Source organism: Phyllobates terribilis, unplaced genomic scaffold (genome assembly GCF_046119375.1).
Source record: "Phyllobates terribilis strain yellow unplaced genomic scaffold, ASM4611937v1 Scaffold_1__5_contigs__length_1240528914, whole genome shotgun sequence".
Taxonomy (NCBI): domain Eukaryota; kingdom Metazoa; phylum Chordata; class Amphibia; order Anura; family Dendrobatidae; genus Phyllobates; species Phyllobates terribilis.
The window spans coordinates 30,946,452-30,962,902 of NW_027362761.1; the positions used below are offsets into that span (position 1 = coordinate 30,946,452).

The 16,451-nt window shown below is 45.1% G+C and overlaps 1 protein-coding gene across 1 annotated transcript in view; it reads right to left on the reverse strand.

The window, feature by feature from the left end:
* Positions 1-895: 895 nt before the first annotated feature.
* SPMAP2 (sperm microtubule associated protein 2) overlaps positions 896-16,451 on the reverse strand; it is a 115,705-nt gene continuing 100,149 nt past the window's right edge. Inside the window, exon 7 of the mRNA XM_073660651.1 lies at positions 896-2,721. Coding sequence (XP_073516752.1) covers positions 2,534-2,721 — 188 coding nt within the window. The 3' untranslated portion in view covers positions 896-2,533. The remainder of the gene's footprint in view (positions 2,722-16,451) is intronic.

Genomic DNA, 16,451 nt, shown 5'->3' on the forward strand with positions numbered 1-16,451 from the left:
ACGGTGAGCAAGCAGAGCAAAGCAAAACCCGCAGATGTGGTAGACAGGACAGGGCTCTGTTCACATGGAACAGACTGAAAAACACAAGAAGGTAGCTGGAACACAGGAGTTAGATACAGAGGCAGGGAAACAGAACGAGCAGAACCAGATACACACAAGGTACTTGCAATGAAGTAGCGAGTGGACACAAAACTCACAAACAGAAGTACAGAGACGAGTTGGAGTTAGGTGCAGGTACAGATACTGCAGGAAAAGGGAAGATACAAACATAGAGACAAACAAGTAACGGACAAGGACACTGTTCAGACAGGATCTGAACCAGGAACAAGATACAGGAACGAGCCTGGGAATTCAGCCCCCAGGATGGCAGAAACTGACTAGAAGTCACAGGTAGTGTTGAGCCACCCCCGTAGTCTTCGAGTTCGGTTTGGTTCATCGAACACCCTTGTGTACGCCGAACTGTTCGTCGAACTGTTCGTCGAACACCTTCGAACACCGTTAAAACCAATGGCAGTGTTAGGATCATTCAGCCATGGAGGGTCCTTGTTGGAGTCGGGGTATCCCCGTAACAAGAAATACACAGACACGTAGTGTATAATCAAGTACTGGGAAGCCCCTGAGCGCGCCTCCCTCTATGGGTGCTGTCCCTTTATTTATAATAATAATCATTTTTTTTTTTTTTTTGTCAGACATGCGCAGTAAAATGCCTTTGTTTCACAGGCAGCGAAATGATGATTCATAACAGTGGAATGTTGATAAGAAAGTTTCATAAACAAAAAGTGATAATTAGTAGAAGGTTTCTGAGACAGCTAAAAACAAGTTACAATCTAGTTTCTGGGCGTCAGTCCAAATGTCCAGATAAGGGAAGAATAACTTCATCTGTGTCTTACATCGTAGTCTTGCGTGAAGTACAACTCCCATCATCCTCTCAGTCCCCCCTTTGATTCTTCCTTATGGACTTTTGGTAGAAAACCTGGTCCGGGAGTTCTTTTCTTTCATATTCTTGAGTCCGTGTTACAAAGCTTATTTATGCATATTAAAATAATTTTTAATCCTATTTTAAACACTACATATATGACTACTATAATTAGCACAATCTGTAATATACCTTGCAGAATTCCAGCCACCCAACCTCCAATACCCTTAAACCAGTTCTTTGGGTTGAGAAAGGAGAAGGTGTCTGACCACCAGCTATCTTTATTTTGGTCATTGTGTCTGTCATATTCATCCCGTAATCGTTGTATATCTGCCAGCTTGAACCTCATACTCATTGTACTGTTTGGATCTATGTAATGACAACAGGTTGGACCAATAATTTGACACATTCCTCCCTGGGCCGCAGTTAGGTAGTCTAACACTACAGTATGTTGATTAGTAACAATTATAAGTTGATTTTGTACAGCTATACTAGTATTAAGTATATCCATAATATCCCATATCTGATCATCTAGATAGTCGGTGGCCTGAACTAATTTATCCCACATCTGCATCAACATTGGATACACAAAGAAAGTGCTGAATATTTTATTAGGAATTCCCATTTGGACCACATGTGGCCTACCTGAAGGTCTAGGCGAGTTGTCGGCTGCTCTTTTGTATAGTGTGTGTTTAGGTACTGCTTGCATATCTACCTGCTGATTCTGAACTATAAATGTGGCCGGTGTTAAGCGTCCTAGAGTACATGCACCTTTTATTCCTACTGGGAGCCATTTATATGCTCCATTTCCACAAATCCAGAAGGTTCCTTCAGGCAGATCCCATATTGCAGAGTGTTGGAGCACCAACCTATGTACCAAATCTAAAAATTTAGATACATTCTGAAGTATACACCAAGGGGGTTTTTGACCTAATGGACTACAGTATCCTGCATCTGGATTTTCACAAGTCGGTGTACCTGGGTCATATGCACTTGACTCATTACATAATATATTACCTGGTATCTTTGAACATGTATCATTGTTTCCATCGGGGAATAATTGTGAATATTTCCAACCATTATTGTGTATGTATTTTTCTACTATATCAGGTTTAAAAGGTTGAGAAGAAGATACTGTGCTACTAAAACTGAGTTGTATATTTTCTGTAGGAATTAACCCTAAGTCTGTTAGTCCCGTCTTATTTCTAGGAACCCATACACCTCCTTTAAACGCTAAATATTGTAAGTTGTTTATTTTTCCGGTCATATTACCTTGCCACCAGGGAAATCCCACCCACCCCACAACTGGGATGGCAACAGTGGTGTTCCATAATCTAGAATTAACGGTTTGGTTATTTGCTAATTTGTCTGAGCAATTAGTCCATGTAAACACTTCCTCAGGGGTCATGGGTACGGCCAGGAAGGGTATGCTCGTGGCTGATATTGGAGAATGCGTACAAATCCAACAGTCTGCTATTTTCTGTCCGCCATCGAGCAGCCCGTTTACCAATGTCTCATGATGTTTTATAAATTTATTATCTGTAGGTTTTGGGGAACTTAGTTTATCCCACAGGTCTCCCTGATCTATCGTTATAGCTAACACAAGTACAATCACCACTATTTCTTTTTGCAATGGCTTGCATGTACCCATGCTGATTTTCCTTCCAATTTTACTGCAGTTGGAGTTGTCAATAACACCTGATATGGACCCTCAAATCTGGGTTCTAGCGTTCTTCTGTTATGTCTTTTTACGTAGACTTCGTCTCCTGGTTGCAGCTTGTGCGTTCCCTCAATGGAATCTGGATCTGGAATGGAAGAGAACACTAAAGAGTGTATTTTAGACACATGCTTACATAAATTTTGTACATAAGCAGTTAAGCTTTCAGTTTCTAACATTAAAGTCTGTGGGAAATACAATCCTGTATTGGCAACTCTACCAAACAATATTTCATGGGGGGTGAGTTTGCTCTTTCCCTGGGGGGTGTTTCTGACTGAATACAATGCTATTGGGAGACACTCAGTCCATGGTTTCTGTGTTTCTGCCATGGCTTTCTGTATTTTTAACTTAAGTGTTCCATTCATTCTCTCAACCTTACCAGAACTCTGTGGGTGGTAAGGGGTGTGTAGTTCACTTTTTATACACAACATTTTCATTACATTCTGAAAGATCTCTCCAGTAAAATGTGTACCTCTATCTGACTCGATCACTTCTGGGATACCATAACGGGGTACCAGTTCATGTGCTATTTTTACTGCAGTGACTTTAGCCGTGGCTGTATGAACTGGATAAGCCTCTGGCCACCCCGAAAACATGTCCACACATACCAGTACATACTCATAGTGTCCATGCTTAGGCATCTGGATGTAATCGATCTGAAGTCTCTGGAACGGATATAGTGGTCTTACATGGTGCTTCTGGGGGGTCTTAACAGTCTGTCCTGGATTGTGGGCTAAACAGATTTCACAAGAACCACATTTTGCTCGAGCTACCTGGCCGAACCCTGGGGCTAACCACTTCTGTCTGACCCTCTGTATCATACCGTTTGCAGACACATGTGTAGGTCCGTGGGCTTCACTGACCACAACAGGGTACCATGCTCGGGGGAGACAAAGCTCATCTCCTTTTCTCCATAGTCCTTCTTTTTCTTCTGCCCCCTGTTTCTGCCACTCTTCTTTTTCTTCTCTACTCACCTGCTGGTGGGCTTCTTTGAGCCGTGTAATTAAGTCAAATTCTGATACTGCACTAATAGTGTGGTCAGTTGTCAGAGGTTTTACTGCAGCTCGCTTAGCAGCCTTGTCGGCTCGGTCATTACCCCTAGCTATCTCGGTGTTGAGTCTTACATGTGCAGGTACTTTTATTACTGCTACTTGTTTGGTTGAGGCAGCTGATTCTAGGATTTGTCTAATCATTTGTCCATGTTTTACTGGTTGACCTGAAGCTGTCATGTAACCTCTAGCTCTCCATATACATCCAAAATCATGTACAATACCATATGCATATCAGTAAAAATATTAGCGGTTTTTTCTTTTGCTAACTGTAATGCTCGTATTAGAGCTAATAGTTCAGCTTCCTGGGCTGAACAGCTGGCCTGCATTGGCTCAGCTTCAATAACATCATGATCTGATACAATGGCATAACCTGTGTGAAAGTTACCAGTTTCATCTGCATACCTACTACCATCTATATACATATGTAGGTCTGGATTGTCAAGAGGGGTGTCCTGTACATTAGGTAGCCCTTGTGTTTCTTGTTCTATACACTGTAAGCAATCATGTATTATATTGTCTTGTTCGTGGTATTGTAAAAAATTTTCATCTTCGTCTTCCTGACCTCCTTCCACTCCCCCCTTTGTCTCTAGTGGTAACAGAGTGGCTAAATTTAGAGACAATATGCGGCGAAAAGTGAGGTTTGGTGGCATTAGTAAGGAGCATTGTAATCTAAGATGTCTAGCCATTGAAATGTGTTTTGGCAATACCTGATTCAGTATGCCATGTACATCATGTGTAGTTTGTACTATTAAGGCATGGTCTAGTACTATTTCTGAGGCTTTTTCTACCAAAAGAGAGACAGCTGCTACTACTCTGACACATGATGGTGCAGCTTTGGTAACATTATCTAATTGAGCAGAATAGCATGCGACAGGTCTTTGTTTATTTTCATGTTTCTGTGTTAGTACTCCTGTAGCATGATTAGACATTTCCGCAGCCATTAATTGGAATGGTTTGGCGTAGTCTGGGATTCCCAAGGCCGGGGCTGACATGAGACCTTTCTTGAGGTCTTGAAAGGCTATGAGCGCTGATTCAGTTAACTGGAAAGGCTCGATTTTTAAACAATCATATAGAGGTTGCATAAGCTGACTAGCATGTATAACCCATTGTCTGCAGTGTGATACTATTCCCAAAAATGCTCTTAATGTTTTGTAGTTCTTGGGAGGAACAAGATCTCTAATGATTTTTAGTCTGTCGGCGGTGAGGTGCCGAATACCTTGTGAAATGCAGTGTCCTAGAAATACTACCGTAGTCATACAAAGTTGTACTTTTTTCTTGTTAACTTTACAGCCCATGTCTGCTAGAAATATTAACAACCTTATTGTGTTGCTGTTTGCGGACTCTTGAGCAGGGGCACATAACAATAGGTCATCAACATATTGGAGAATTACAACCTCATCCGTAGGTTTGAAATTTTGAAGAACTGATCTCATAGCTTCTGAGTACAAGGTAGGTGAATGTATCATACCCTGTGGTAATCTTGTCCATGCTAATTGTCTATTCTTAAATGTAAATGCAAACAGTTTGTAACAGTCTGGGTGTAATGGTACTGAAAAAAATGCATTTGATAAGTCTATGACAGAAAATACTCGTGCTGTTGCTGGGATCTGTGATAGCAACGTGTGTGGATTTGGCACAACAGGAGTAATAGGTTCCAAAATTTTATTTATCTCTCTTAGATCATGTACCATCCGGTACCTAGCAGCTGACCCCTCAGTAGATTTCTTTTTTACGGGGTACAACGGTGTATTGGCTGGTGACTTTACTTCTATCAGTACTCCAGTTTTTAGATAATCTTTTATCTGTTCTCCTATGGCGTGTTCTTGTTGGGCACTAATAGGATACTGTCTCAATTGGGGTAGTGTCACACCTGGAACAGGAGTGACTTTTACTGGAGCTATTGGCATTAGTCCTACATCGGTGTCATGTTGTGCCCATAATTTTTCTGGTACCTCAGAAAGATCTAAAATAATTTGGGTAGGGGCAGGATCTTTCTCATCCTCTAAGGCTTGGACTTTTACAATGTTTTCTAGAGACTCTTGGTCATCAGGCACCAAAATTTGGACTCTACCATCCTTTGTCTCTTATCACTCCTGCTTTTCTAACCCGAATGTCCTCCCATAGTTTCCTGTTAAACCTGTCATGCCTTGCTACCTGAAAAGTTTTACAAACTTTCCCTAAATTCTTAGTTGCTTCTACACCACACCTTTCTTTCACGATTGTATAGACATCTTGTTCATCATTTGTGGTCTTAGTCTGTTTGTTGCCCATTTTTCCTGACTATTCTTACCTTAGGAGGCTTTTTGGGTTAGATAAAATATATTCTATATTTTACCTTTCCTCGTTACCTATTCTGTCCTAAGGAGCCAGTATCTTGTTGCCCATTTTTCCTGACTATTCCTACCTTAGGAGGCTTTTTGGGTTAGATAAAATATATTCTATATTCTACCTTTCCTCGTTACCTATTCTGTCCTAAGGAGCCAGTATCTGAAACGGTTTCTCTGGACCGTTTTGTCTGAAGTGTAGAGTAATTCTAACACACATATATATGGCAACAAGGGCAAGACCAACAATACATAAAATGAACCATACAGTCTCCATTATATATCGTGTCCCTGGAGTATTATCATTACTTCCATGGGCTCATTCTGTCAATCTCTTATCCGTCAAAAAGGAGGACAAAGGTTCGGGAGTTAAGCGTGAGCGAAGGTTTCCCCGAAAGGACACAACCTTATGACTCAGTTAGGCAATCTCCGTAATACTTATGTCATCTACCTTAGTGCGGCTTATGAGGCTATTCCCGACATCCACATCTCTTTCATACCATCCGTTTCATAACCTTCTCTGACCTCTCCTTCGGCAGATCCTACAGTATATACATGAATGACCCGAGCTATAGGTATCCTTCTCTACTAGTTCCTCAATCCCAACACAAGATATGCATGAAATTTACGGACTATCGCAGAGCAGATGTAAGAGAACTAACAGTGTCTCTTACCTGGCCAGGTTTGTCATCTGCTGTTCCGATGTCCCAATCTCAGCGGTTACTCGTGCCGGTCGATGAACTTGAAGGAATACGCAGACCTCGGGTCCCTGTTTCGGGCGCCAGGAATTGTTAGGATCATTCAGCCATGGAGGGTCCTTGTTGGAGTCGGGGTATCCCCGTAACAAGAAATACACAGACACGTAGTGTATAATCAAGTACTGGGAAGCCCCTGAGCGCGCCTCCCTCTATGGGTGCTGTCCCTTTATTTATAATAATAATCATTTTTTTTTTTTTTTTGTCAGACATGCGCAGTAAAATGCCTTTGTTTCACAGGCAGCGAAATGATGATTCATAACAGTGGAATGTTGATAAGAAAGTTTCATAAACAAAAAGTGATAATTAGTAGAAGGTTTCTGAGACAGCTAAAAACAAGTTACAATCTAGTTTCTGGGCGTCAGTCCAAATGTCCAGATAAGGGAAGAATAACTTCATCTGTGTCTTACATCGTAGTCTTGCGTGAAGTACAACTCCCATCATCCTCTCAGCAGGCAAACAAAAACACATAGAAACACATAGAAAACACCTTCAAAGGTGTCCAAAAGCTGACAAACTGCTCAGAAGACATAACTAACACATGGAAAAGTGACAAGTACATATAGTCATGCGAAAAGAAAAGAGGTGGAGGAGTAAAAGGAGGGGGAGACACAGATATAGGCATGTCATGCCCTTCTAAAATCCAAAAAGTGAGAAGCCGACACGGCCAGTCCGTTCCTGCCCGTGCCACCTCCGTTTGTGCCAGAGCCGTGGAGGACCCTGACGGCCAGCCCCCGTCTCCCAATACTGGTGCCTGTCCGCTGGTGGGTCAAGCGAGCCCCCCTGTGGTGGAGGCAGCTCTAAGCTTTTTAATTTAAATTGTCTCTCTAATTTGAATGAATACACTTTAAATCCTTTTACAAGGATCTATTGAAGGGCAAGTCTCATGCCAGCAGCTGCGTAATTCCAGCTCCAGTAGCGTCCACTAAAGCTGCTGCAGTTAAAAAGCTTTTATAAGGATCGAGCTCGGCTGTCCACCGCAAGGCGTCCTACCGCCAGTCCCAGCCCCTATGCCTTGGGGTGCCTCCTGATGCTCTTCACTGAGTATCCCGTGGTCCCGAAGCATTTCCTTTGAAAAAATTAAGTGTCCAAACTACAGGTGGTGTAGCTTGCTTAACAGCCGGGATAATCCGCTGACTAGCAGACACTGCTACTAGGCACAAAGTATTTCCTGGGCTAGATGCAGTTAAAAATTTGTAATTAGATACTCTCGCTGGATGCTGAGAAAGCATTCCATAGAGTCTCCTGGCACACCATATATTATTCTCTTAAAAAGCTTGGGGTAGGGGACCCTTTTATAGCCCAAATCACGGCCCTGTATCGCAATGTGTCACCTAGGCTGAAGATAAATGGAACTGTAGCACCCCGAGGGCTCGGTTGCTGCAGAGGTATTGCACCTCACCCAGAGGTGTGATATCTCACTCTCAGGTAAGGATGGAGTGTGGATCAGGACCCCGACACCTGCATGCATTACACCACATTGCCGTGGGGCAGGGCGACCAATATGCCCCTGAGATGGGCACGACAGTCCCTGTCCCTGGCTGGAGTGGGGGGAGGGAACACTGAGGAAGGGGAACCCTGTAGTGCAGGAGCAGGGAGGAAGCAGTTCCTGGGTGCATTGAGAAGGGAGTATAAAAGGTGGGGACCATCTTAGTTCAGTGCAGAGAAGTCTGAGCAGAAGTGACAGGGAGCAGGGGCTCTGCATGAGCTCTGCTCCAGAGGCGGGCCTAGTAACAGAGGCCCAGGCCTGGAAGAGGGAGAAGGAAGGAAGAGGAGCGGAGAAGGCTCCAGGAACGAGGAACGAAGGGATCCCAGGGGTGTGGACGGGCGAGTCGCCACCGCACGCCCAAATCCACCTGCGTGGAGGGGTCAGGCCAAAGGGGGAGACCGGTCCCCGAAACTAGTGGAGGCGGGAAACGACCCTCAGCTAGAAACCGGAGGCTGTGACATTTTATGTGGCGCAGCCCTTCGCTACACCCGCTAGGAGGGCAGCACATAGGGTCAGGGAAACTGGCGCCAAGTTTACCAAGAGGAGGCCCGAGGCAGCCGGACAGAAGGGTTGGTAAGAAAGGCCAGACAAAGGACACACAAAGGGGATCCTGTGAAGCACTCCAAAGTTATCTGGGAGTTGTCTGAGCCCCTCACCTGGTGAGCACAGTATGACGTGGGCAGCCGTTACCTGCAGAAGTGGTCTGGATAATAAGAACTGTGAGTAAAGGCCCTGGACTGCATCACTGACTCCGTGTCATTACTCCTGCTGCCCTGCACCATCACCCCCATCCTCCGCATACACTGCCCTGAGGCTATACGCCTCCCGTGGCGAGTTATGCTACGCTTTGCTGCACCCACAACACCAGCCTCAGCGGTCTGCCCTGCAGCGGCGGTTCACTCGGACCGCAATCCACTGGTGGCGTAGTCGGACATTTAAACATCAAAACCACATAAATAGTTCCGCCACTGGTTTGACCGCCCTGAGCCACGGAACCGGGTCGCCGCCACGGAGACTACAACCACCAGCATCCACCAAAAAGGGTCTGGCTCCGGATGTCCCAAGGCCCAGGGGGCGCGTCAGAACATTTTCATCACCTTTCATAATCACCAATGGGACAAGGCAGGGATGTCCTCTGTCCCCTCTCTTATACATCCTAGTGACGGAGCACCTGCTCTCATCAATTCGCCATAACCCCAATATTAGGTGGATTGAGGTGGGAGGCACCGAGTACAAGTGCTCTCTATTTGCTGATGATGTCCTAGTATATATCACTCAATCACATATATCCATCCCTGCTATTATGGCTGAAATAGATCACTTTGTTACATGGTCAAACTTTAAAATCAATACAGCGAAGTCTGAGGCCCTCGATGTCTCCCTCCCCAAATCCATACAGGATTCCATCCAGTCCAACTTTCCCTTTGCCTGGCCCTCACAGGGTATCAAATTCTTAGGAATTCCTATTCATAGAGACCTCTCCCGTCTATGTTATCTTAATTTTGGGCCCTTTATTGAACAACTCCATACAGACCACGGTTGGCAAGTTAGAACTGTAAGATTCACTACGTGAACCACTGGTGTTTTGTGTAAAAGCAAATGTACACTGTGTTCCAAATTATTATGCAAAAAGTGTTTAGGAGTGATAAGGGAAGAATTTGTTTGTTTGTCAGTTAAACTCATTGATGGTGACGTGTGTCAGGGCTCTTTATATCACTGTAAGCAATTGCAGACACCTGTGCTAATTAGTTTGGCAGGTGTGTCCAATGAACGGCAAGACTACTTAAGAAGGCTGTCCCACATTATTAAGCAGCCTACATTTTCTGCCAAAATGGGAAAGAAAAAGGATGTGTCGGCTGCTGAGAAGCAACAAATTGTGGAGTGTTTAGGTCAAGGCATGACTACAATCAACATTGTGCGATGATCAGGATGAAGTGTCTTGGCAATCAAGAAGTATGTAGCTGATTCACAGTACACACGTGTGCGTGCTGATAAGGGCAAATTGAGGACTCTTTCCTACAGGCAATTACGTCAGGTTAAAAGAGCAGCGGCAAAAAAGCCTTGTAATAGCAGCAGACAAGTTTTTGAAGCTGCTGGAGCTTCCAACGTCCCCCGAACAACAAGATGCAGGGTCCTTCAGAGGTTTGCAGCTGTGCGTACGCCATCCTGTCGACCTCCTCTATCCACTGCACACAAGCAGAAACGGCTCCAGTGGGCCAAACATTACATGAAGACTGATTTCAAAACTGTTTTGTTCACGGATGAGTGCCGTGCAACGCTCGATGGTCCAGATGGATGGAGTGGAGGATGGCTGGTTGATGGACACCCCACGCAAACACGGCTACAGCGCCAACAAGGAGGAGGTGGAGTAATGTTTTGGGCTGGAATCATGGGGAGAGAGATTGTCAGCCCCTTTAGGATCCCTGAAGGGGTAAAGATGAACTCCATAATGTATGTGGAGTTTCTCATACAAGCACTTCCTGCCATGGTTCAAGAAGAAGAACCGTGTATTCCGCAGCAAGATCATTTTCATGCATGATAATGCACCGTCTCATGCTGCACATAACACATCTGCATCTCTGGCTGATATGGGCATAAAAGGGGACAAACTTATGGTGTAAACCCCCATGCTCCCCTGACCTCTACCCCATTCAGAACCTCTGGAGCATCATCAAAAGGAGTGTCTATGATGGCGGGAGGCAGTTCACATCTAAGCAACAGCTCTGGGAGGGTATTCTGTCCTCATGCAAAACAACTGAAGCAGAAACCATCCAAAACCTGACAAATTCAATGGACGAGAGAGTTCAGAAGCTCCTTTCGAACAAGGGGTCCTATGTGCAAATGTAACATCACCTAGAATAAAGTTTTGAGTTGAAAACTGTTTGATTTCAGTTTCTAATAACCTGCTAATGCTTATAATTTAAAAAATGACCATTTTTTTGGTCTTTATTAAAATGAAAAGGTTGATCGAAGAGTGTGGGGGATCTAAGAGTGTGGTAACCCAGTAGTCAGGATTACTTCGAATTCTGACAATCTGAGGGTCATGTTGCAGGTAGTGCAGCAAGAAGGCACTTATGTGTCTTGCGCATCTCGGAGCCCCAAAATTATTTTCCGGGCTAGATGCAGCTAAAAATTATTATTAATTTTAAATCTGGTGGAGCTTAGTATAGATGGCCTAATAGAATCAGTACTGCACACTGCTACAAAGCCCAAATTATTTTCCAGCCAAGATACAGATTAACATGATTAGTAATTTGAAAGCTTAAAACGGTTGGTGAGGTGATTTTAACCGATCTTCAAGCTTTTACTCTCCCCAGGATGACACAGGGGTAGAAAAGTCGTTTCGGATCCATGATTTGTTTATCTTTATGAACGTGAGTCTGTCTACATTATCAGTGGAGAGCCGCGTGCTCTTATCTGTCAGCACACCACCAGCAGCGCTGAACACACGTTCAGACAGAACGCTGGCTGCGGGGCATGACAAGATCTCCAAGGCGTAAGTGGCGAGCTCCGGCCATTTATCCAGATTGGAAGCCCAAAAAGAGCAAGGGTCCAGTGACTCAGTCATGGCTTCAATGTTTACTTGGAGATACTCCTGTACCATCGTCTCTAGGCGTTGACTATGTGTCAGACTTCTTGTCTCCTGTGGCCTTGCAAAGGATGAGCTAAAAAAGTGGTGAAATGATTCCGCAAAATTGATGTTACCAGCAGATACTGTGTTTCTGTTACGGTTTGAGTGCTGAACACTCGACGGTCCCACGGTTGGCAAGTTGGAACTGTGAGATTCACTACGTGCACCACTGTTTTTTTGTGGAAAAGCACATGTAAGATTCTGCAACAGTCTCTGCTGATACTCCTGCATGCGTGCATCCCTTTCTATGGCAGGAATTATTTCTGCAAATTTACTTTTGTACCGGGGATCTAACAGTGTGGCAACCCAGTAGTCAGGATTATTTCTAATTCTCCCAATTCGAGGGTCATGTTGCAGGTAGTGCAGCAAGAAGGCACTCATGTGTCTTGCGCATCCAGGAGCACCAAGTCCCTGTTGTGTTGGTGGCGAGGTAACAATCATGCTTCCTTCCTCTGTCCTCTCCCCCCAACCTCGCACAACAGAAATGTGATCAAGGTCTCCCTCATCTGATGAGTCTTCCATCAGTTCGTCCTCCACTTCTTCCTGGGCTCCTGCACCTTCCTCACTAGTTTGGCTGCTACCATGCGCCCTGGTAAAACCATCTCCCCCACCCTCACATGCCTGCCGCCTTGGTGCTGCCGACCGTCTGGACCTTGCAGATGTTAGCCCTTCCGCATACAACTCCTCCTCCTCTACTTCCTCCACCTCCTCTTGTGCCACCACCTGACTCCGAATTCTGTTTAACATGTGCTTCAGCATGTAAATCACCGGAATAGTCATGCTGATAATGGCATCGTCACCACTAAAAATCTTCGTCGCCATTTCAAAACTGAGCAGAAGGGTGCATAGGTCCCTGATCTGAGACCACTCCTCCAGTGTGATTTGCCCCACCTCTAGATCCCGTTGGCCCAGGCTATACGTCAGAACGTATTGCACCAGGGCTTGTCGGTGCTGCCACAGTCGCTGCAACATGTGCAGAGTTGAATTCCACCGGGTAGGCACATCGCATTTTAGCCGGTGAAGTGGCAGGCCCAATGACTTCTGTAGAGATGTAAGTCGCTGAGCTGTGGGATGCGAACGGCGGAAGTGAGCACACAGCGACCGTGCCCTTTGCAGAAGGCCATCTAGTCCGGGATAGTGGGCTAAAAATTGCTGGACAACCAGGTTCAACACGTGAGCTATACAAGGCACGTGTGTGACATTGCCCCGGCGAAGGGCCGCACCCAGGTTTGCAGCATTGTCGCACACGGCCTTCCCTGGTTTCAGGTCCAGTGGAGACAACCATTCATGAAATTGGTTCTCCAGAGCTGACCACAACTCCTCAGCTGTGTGACTCACATTTCCCAGACATTTCAAAGTAAAAACCGCCTGATGACGTTGAGCCCTACTGCCAGCATAGTAAGGAGGTGTGCAGGATCCCTTCTGCGCAGTTAGAAAGCTTGTGGTATGACCAGACAGGCTTTGGGTGCAGGTGGAGGACCGAGAGGAGGTTGAGGAGGCAGAAGCAGTGGAGGAACTTTGACATAAAGAGGATTGACGCACAACTCGTGGGGACGGCAAGACTTGGACAGCAGCCCCTTGTCCTGCTGTCACCATAGTTACCCAGTGCCCAGTCAGCGACATGTAACGCCCCTGTCCATGCCTACTCGTCCAAGTGTCTGTAGTGAAATGCACCCTGTCACACACAGAGTTTCTCAAAGAAGCGGTGATGTTGTGTGCGACATGCTGGTGGAGCGCAGGCACACCTTTCTTTGAGAAGTAGTGCCGACTGGGCATCTGGTACTGGGGCACTGCGACGGACATAAGGTCTCGAAAATCCTCTGTGTCCACCAGGCGGAAAGGCAGCATTTCTGTAGCCAAGAGCTTGCAGATGGTGAAATTCAACCTCTTAGCTTTCTCATGGCTAGGAGGAAATGGTCTTTTACTTGTCCACATCTGAGGGACTGAGGGCTGGCTGTTGTGCTTAGACGGGGTTGATAAGTGTGTCCCCGGCAAACTGCCGGTCTGTGAGGAAGATGCAGGCGGACATGTTAGGTTGCCTTGATCCAAAGGTGGTGCTATCGATGTCGGACAGCGCTCAACACCAGCTGGTGTTACCACCTCCAAAGAAAATGATGACCTGCCAATCACGCTGGCAGTTGCGGGTAAAGAGGTGGCAGGTCTGCGTCCCAAAACAGGTGTGACTGCTGTCCCCCCAGTCACAGAGGATGAAGAGGCCGCAGATGCACAAGATGGGGCAGACGGTGGTTGGCCCGGCCGGCTAGGCCGCATTGTAGCACAGTGAGCTTCCCACTGCAACTTATGCTTCATGTCCATGTGCCGGTTCATGCATGAAGTACTCAAACTATGTATTTTTTGGCCTCTACTTAGCTTTTGTTGACAAATGTTACAGATAACACGAGTTGGGTCATCTTTATCGATCTGAAAAAATGCCCAGGCTATGCAAGGCTTAGCACCCATGCAACCTGAAGAGCCACCACGACTTGTGGTCAGAGGCAGAGTTGTGTTTGAGGATGCAGTTGTTGACGTGCTTCCAGTACTACGTCTCTGTCCAGGAAGGCGCAACCTGACCTCGTCGTCACTAGCATCCTCCTCCACCTCCTCTGCTGACCTCATCTCTTGACTGACTGTGGGTTGACAGTAAGTGGGATCTCCAACCTCATCATCATCACCCTGTGTGTTATCACACCCGTCGTCCTCAGAGCCAACCTGTTCCTGCCCTGACAAAAAACTAAAGTTGTCGCTCCAATCAGGTATTTGAGTCTCATCATCGTCTTCCTCATTGTCTCCACCAACAGGAGTTACAGTTTGGGAATGAGGGTCTACATTATGGTCAGAACCTTCTGCGTCTGGTCCTGGATCCGACTCATAAAGATTCTGGGCATCAGTGCAGATCATTTCCTCGTCTGGATTCACAGAAGTGCTGGAGCCGACCTCTGATTCCCAGGCTATAGTATGAGTAAACAGCTCTGCAGACTCAACCATCTGTTCTACCTCATACTCAGACGGGCAGCTGGAGATTTGGGAGCTGTGAGGAAGCAAGTGCGATTGGGGTGACACCTCTGAGGACTGGAGTATTTGTGATGTTGAAGTTGATGTGGAGGAGAGCCAACTTAAAGGAGCACTTGATATCCGTTGAAACACCTGCTGTTTTTGTGCCTCATCTGGAATTTGTAGCGATTGGCGTGGCTGTAAGAAAGGGATCTTATCACATTGTCCGCTAAAAGAAGTAGACATTTTAATTTTGCTGGAAGATGGTCTTTCTTCTGCAGATGTTACTGTTGCTATAACACCTACTCCACGGACACAACCTTTTTTCCCTTTCCCAACAGGCCTATTCCCCTTTCCACCAGCAGTAGGCCTTTTTCCACTCATTTTGGTGGTTAACTAATTCACAACTCTGGAGTTGTTTGCACAAAAAAACAATGGATGGGAACTGAGCAGAGCTGAGTGGCCAAACTGTGGTTTTAGGCCAAAACTATTGTCTGGGTTAGATGCAGAAAAAAATTATATTCAGTTTGCAACCTGATGGAGGTCAGTATAGATGGACTAATAGAACAAGTCCCACACACAGCTAGAAGGCCAAATATTTTTTCAGAGCTAGATGCAGAAAAATATTATATTCAATTTGCAACCTGATGGAGGTCAGTATAGATGGACTAATAGAACAAGTCCCACACACTGCTAGAAGGCCAAATATTTTTTCAGAGCTAGATGCAGAAAAATATTATATTCAATTTGCAACCTGATGGAGGTCAGTATAGATGGACTAATAGAACAAGTCCCACACACTGCTAGAAGGCCAAATATTTTTTCAGAGCTAGATGCAGAAAAATATTATATTCAATTTGCAACCTGATGGAGGTCAGTATAGATGGACTAATAGAACAAGTCCCACACACTGCTAGAAGGCCAAATATTTTTTCAGAGCTAGATGCAGAAAAAAATTATATTCAATTTGCAACCTGATGGAGGTCAGTATAGATGGACTAATAGAACAAGTCCCACACACTGCTAGAAGGCCAAATATTTTTTTAGAGGTAGATGCAGAAAAAAATTATATTCAATTTGCAACCTGATGGAGGTCAGTATAGATGGACTAATAGAACAAGTCCCACACACTGCTAGAAGGCCAAATATTTTTTCAGAGCTAGATGCAGAAAAATATTATATTCAATTTGCAACCTGATGGAGGTCAGTATAGATGGACTAATAGAACAAGTCCCACACACTGCTAGAAGGCCAAATATTTTTTCAGAGCTAGATGCAGAAAAATATTATATTCAATTTGCAACCTGATGGAGGTCAGTATAGATGGACTAATAGAACAAGTCCCACACACTGCTAGAAGGCCAAATATTTTTTCAGAGCTAGATGCAGAGAAATATTATATTCAATTTGCAACCTGATGGAGGTCAGTATAGATGGACTAATAGAACAAGTCCCACACACAGCTAGAAGCCCAAATATTTTTTCAGAGCTAGATGCAGAAAAAAATTATATTCAATTTGCAACATGATGGAGGTCAGTATAGATGGACTAATAGAACAAGTCCCACACACAGCTA